The sequence below is a fragment of the Mercurialis annua genome, linkage group LG2 (assembly GCF_937616625.2).
Source record: "Mercurialis annua linkage group LG2, ddMerAnnu1.2, whole genome shotgun sequence".
NCBI classification, from domain to species: domain Eukaryota; kingdom Viridiplantae; phylum Streptophyta; class Magnoliopsida; order Malpighiales; family Euphorbiaceae; genus Mercurialis; species Mercurialis annua.
The window spans coordinates 14,059,200-14,063,737 of NC_065571.1; the positions used below are offsets into that span (position 1 = coordinate 14,059,200).

General features: G+C 33.8%; 1 protein-coding gene across 1 annotated transcript; it reads left to right on the plus strand.

Moving 5' to 3' along the window:
- The first annotated feature begins 2,638 nt into the window (after positions 1-2,638).
- On the plus strand, positions 2,639-4,321 carry LOC126668239 (uncharacterized). The gene is made up of 2 exons (XM_050361444.1): positions 2,639-3,955; positions 4,052-4,321. Exons 1-2 carry the CDS (start codon positions 2,639-2,641, stop codon positions 4,319-4,321), a joined length of 1,587 nt encoding a protein of 528 aa, XP_050217401.1.
- The last annotated feature ends 217 nt before the right edge of the window (positions 4,322-4,538 follow it).

Below are 4,538 nucleotides of genomic sequence, written 5' to 3' on the forward strand. Positions count from 1 at the left end.
AAAAAAATAATTTGGTCCCCAACTTTTGTTTTTATCTATGATTTCGTCTTTCGGGTTTGAAATTAATTTCTCCCTAAATCTTTTTACTTGGTTGACTAACACCAAAAATAAACAGATGGACCAAAAATAAACAGATGGATTAAATTGTTTGATTTTCAAATAAAAAAATTAAAATATAAATTATAATTCAATGTGAGGATTTTTAAAATAATTTGTTCACGTTATTCTTTTCTTTTTAGAACTCACATTATTCAACATATGTAAGATTTTGAAAGATAAAAAAGAAGCCAGTATCTTTCATTATCATCCCTAGAAGTTTCAAAAATTGACCAATTACTCATCTATATATCTTCCACCTTGCATCTTCTTATCATTCCCTTAAACACACACCTCTACCAATGACCGAACTTTAAAATAAAGAATATTACTCTCCCGTTCTAAAAAAAATTATCTACATTGAATTATTTTCACAAAATAGTTTTAATTTATGTTATATAATATTATATGATGAACTCATTTCATTGAATAATAACAATATATAGTGAATTTTAAATAAAAACAATATATAAAAATTAATTATAATAAATATAATTTACTAAAAATTAATAATTATAATAATTATATTCGGAGGGAGAAAGTATATTTTATGAATGTTCCCCTTAAATTTCTATTTTTTCAAGTTTTCTCCATTCGGTTGTATAGTTTACACCTTATTAAACCTAATCAAACAATTATTGATAGAGATATTGAAATTTAATGTCATATGCTTCGTTTTCCATTTCGAATCTTAAATTCTTAACAATTCTACTAAATTTTTATAATTAATTTCATGATTTGTTTTTTAGAATTAATATTGCACTTTATTAATTAAGGAGCGAAATTAATAAGTTCACAAACCGGAAAGAAAACATTTCCGTCAAAAATACAATCCTTATCAAAAAAGACACCCCATTTAGCAAGCGAGTGCGCTACTTGGTTACACGATCTATTAATGTGTTTAAAGCTAACCTCACGACCATGGCGGTCTTCGAAATAGTCCTCAATAATCAGCTGAACACTATCAGTTGCTGCAGAATCTTCATCATCCAGCAGCCTATTAATCACCAGTTCACAAGTAAGCCTGGAAAATCCAAGAGGCATAGACAAAAAAAGGCCAAACCTGAGTGCACAAGTTTCAGCGATTTCCGCATTCAGAATACCATGCAAAACTGAGACGCCACACCTTAAAACAACTCCGGTAGAATCTCAACAAACCGCACTAACCACTGAGAGCTTTCGATCCACCGAAACAGCCGCATCCGAGTTCAGCTTAAGGACCTGATCAGGAGGTAACTTCCATTCCTTCTCTAGTGAGCTCAGTCTGATGTAGCTTTCTTGGTTCATACCAACTTTCACAATCATCATATTCTAGATATCTTTAAATAGGTGCATGGGAGACAAACGATTATTCCCAAAGACAATATTGTTCCTGTCATTCCAAACGATCCACATACATTAAATAAAGGTCTGTAAATACTCCATTTATAGCGTATATAGCAAACACCAGCCTCAACCATTCCATCGCCGACTGACAACTAAAACTGTCCACACGAAGATTAAGCGGGGAGAGGAGCCATAATCCACGAACCTACCTCAGACTCCTTTAAACAATGAAGGATAGACTCCTCACCATTATTACAACGAGGACAAGCACTAGAAACTGGAACCTGTCTCCTTGCAAGATTCACATTGACAGGTAATACATTATGGCAAATTCTCCACAAGAAGTGCTTTGCCTTTGGCGGAACTTGGCAATGCCATATCTTTTTCCATATTTCGGTGTCACTACCCTCCGTCGATGAACTGTCTTGAGGTCTCCGAAGCATTTCCACATCTCTATAAATATCCAAATCTCACTGTATATAACCCATTCTTGCTAGTAGTCCAAAACAGCTTGTCAGGCGGCAATCGATTACTCACCGGAATTTGGAGAATATTCTCCACATCATGAGGGGAGAAATGATTTTTAATTTTTGTTAGTCTATACATTTGCTGCTGAGCTAAGCTTAATGGGAAGAAGCTTCATGATCAAGAAACACAAACTGTGTTACTTCTGATCATTCACCTGGATTGCTACATGAAGAAAGGAATTGATTCATCTGGATTGCTGACGTGGAAGAAAGAAATAACAGACTGAGTTGTATGAGCTAAGCAAGGAGTGCATGTTCTGTTATTAGAATAACTGTCAATGTATCTAGTCTCTAATTAGCTATAGATTCATTTTTGTTAGTTAGATTAGATAAAACACGCATTCTGTGTGTTTGCATTCTTCTTCTCAGCCTTGTAAGATTAATGAGAAAATTAATATTTCATGCCAAAGTTCAATATGGTATCAGAGCTTTTGTCTCTCATTTTCTCATTCATATTTTCTCTGATTCTTTGAATTTTTCTTTGAGATTATCTTCTTAAACAAGCAATTTGCTTGATTTCTCTTTGTCTTTCTGTGATTATCTGTTGAATTTAGTTAAGTTCAACAATGGCGATGAATCCTGAAGAATCTGTTTCTAGTCCTTACTACCTTCACCCTAGTGAAAATCCATCAACAATGCTTGTCAAAATGCAGCTGAATCCTACGAATTACCATACATGAAGCAGAGCTATGCGCATGGCTTTATTATCAAAGAACAAGTTGAAGTTCGTTGATGGATCAATTGCCATACCCAGTCCAAATGATAGGAATTATGAATCTTGGGAGAGATGTAATAATATGGTGATTTCTTGGCTTTATAGAGCTTTAACTCCATCAATTGCACAAAGTGTAAGTTTTCTTAACTTTGCTGTAGATATTTGGGAAAACCTTAGAGAAAGATTTTCTCAAGGTGATGCTGATAGAATTGCTGATTTGCAGTATGAGATCTGTTCTTTGAAACAGAACAATATGTCTATTTCTGAATATTATACCAATTTGAAGATTCTTTGGGATGAGTTTATAAATTTTAGACCTATTCCTAGTTGTTCCTGTACTCCAAAATGTGAATGTGGTGGATATGATTTGATTAAGAAATACCAGGACAATGACTATGTGATCAGATTTATTAAGGGTTTGAATGATAATTTTGAAACTGTCAGATCTCATATTTTGCTATTGGAGCCATTACCTCCAATAAACAAAGCTTTCTCAATGGCTTTGAGACATGAAAGACAACAAGGATTACTTACTGATTCTACAGAAGTTAATGCCTTTGCTGCTTCCAGTTCTAATCCTGATCACAGTGCTTATTATAGCAAAATGAATTCTAATTCTCAAAGGAAATTTTTCCATAAGAAGCCAATGTTGTGCTCTCATTGTGGACTCACAAATCACACTGTGGATAGGTGTTACAGAAAACATGGATTCCCACCAGGTTTTTTGTCTAAGTATAAAACAAACACTCCTGGCTATGCCAATCAAGTTGATTCTAACTTGACTGATGATTCTCATGAAGACTATGATCATTCAAATGAGGTTGTTCCTCTTTCTTCTGCTAATTCTGGGCAGTGGAACCACAAGAATGCTGCTGCTCCTTCTTTCAATACTTCAAATGTTGCTGCTCCATCATCAAACTTCCCTTTTACTCCAGAACACTGCTCACAGCTTATAGCACTTTTACAACAGAAGAATGATACATCTGTCAATTCCCAACATGTTTCAAGTCATCATAATGCTCATGTGAATACTGCTGCTGCTAAATTCTCATCTCAACCAAGTTATTCAGGTATGACTCATACCTGTTTATTATCTACAAAGTTTACTCAAACTGATTGGTTGGTTGATTTTGGAGCTACAAACCATATAGTATGCTCTTTGGACTATTTTGATGACTATAGACCTATTAGTGGTGTGTTCATAAACCTTCCTAATAATAAACATGTTCGAGTAACTCATATTGGAACTGTCACAGTTTTCTCAAAACTCATTCTTAAAAATGCTCTTTTTGTTCCCCTTTTTCAATTCAATCTTATTTCAGCTAGTAAGATCACAAATGATCCAAACTATTGTCTTTTCCTTCACACTGATAATTGTCTTATTTAGAAAATCCATACTTGGAAGAAGATTGGCTTAGCTAAGAAAAAGGCTGGCCTCCATCATCTAGCTCCTATTTTTGCAGATAGTGATGCTAATTCTAAATCTGTAAAATCTTGTTTTTCCACTTCTGTATCTAGTATTGATTCAAATACTATATGGCATTATAGACTTGGCCATTTGTCTAATTCTAGAATAAAGATTTTACATTTTATAAATCCTTCCATTCAATATTCTGCAAATATTTCAAACTGTGACATTTGCCATTTCTCAAAGTAAAAGAAACTTTCTTTTCCTCTAAGCACATCCACCACTAATAATTGTTTTGATATAATCCATATGGATATTTGGGGCCCAACTTCTCAAGCATCCATGTATAGACACAGATATTTCTTAACTGTTGTTGATGATCATAGCATATATACATGGATTTTCCTCATGAAATTAAAGGCACAAACAAGGAAAATTATTGAGGATTTTTTCCAGTTTGTGGAGA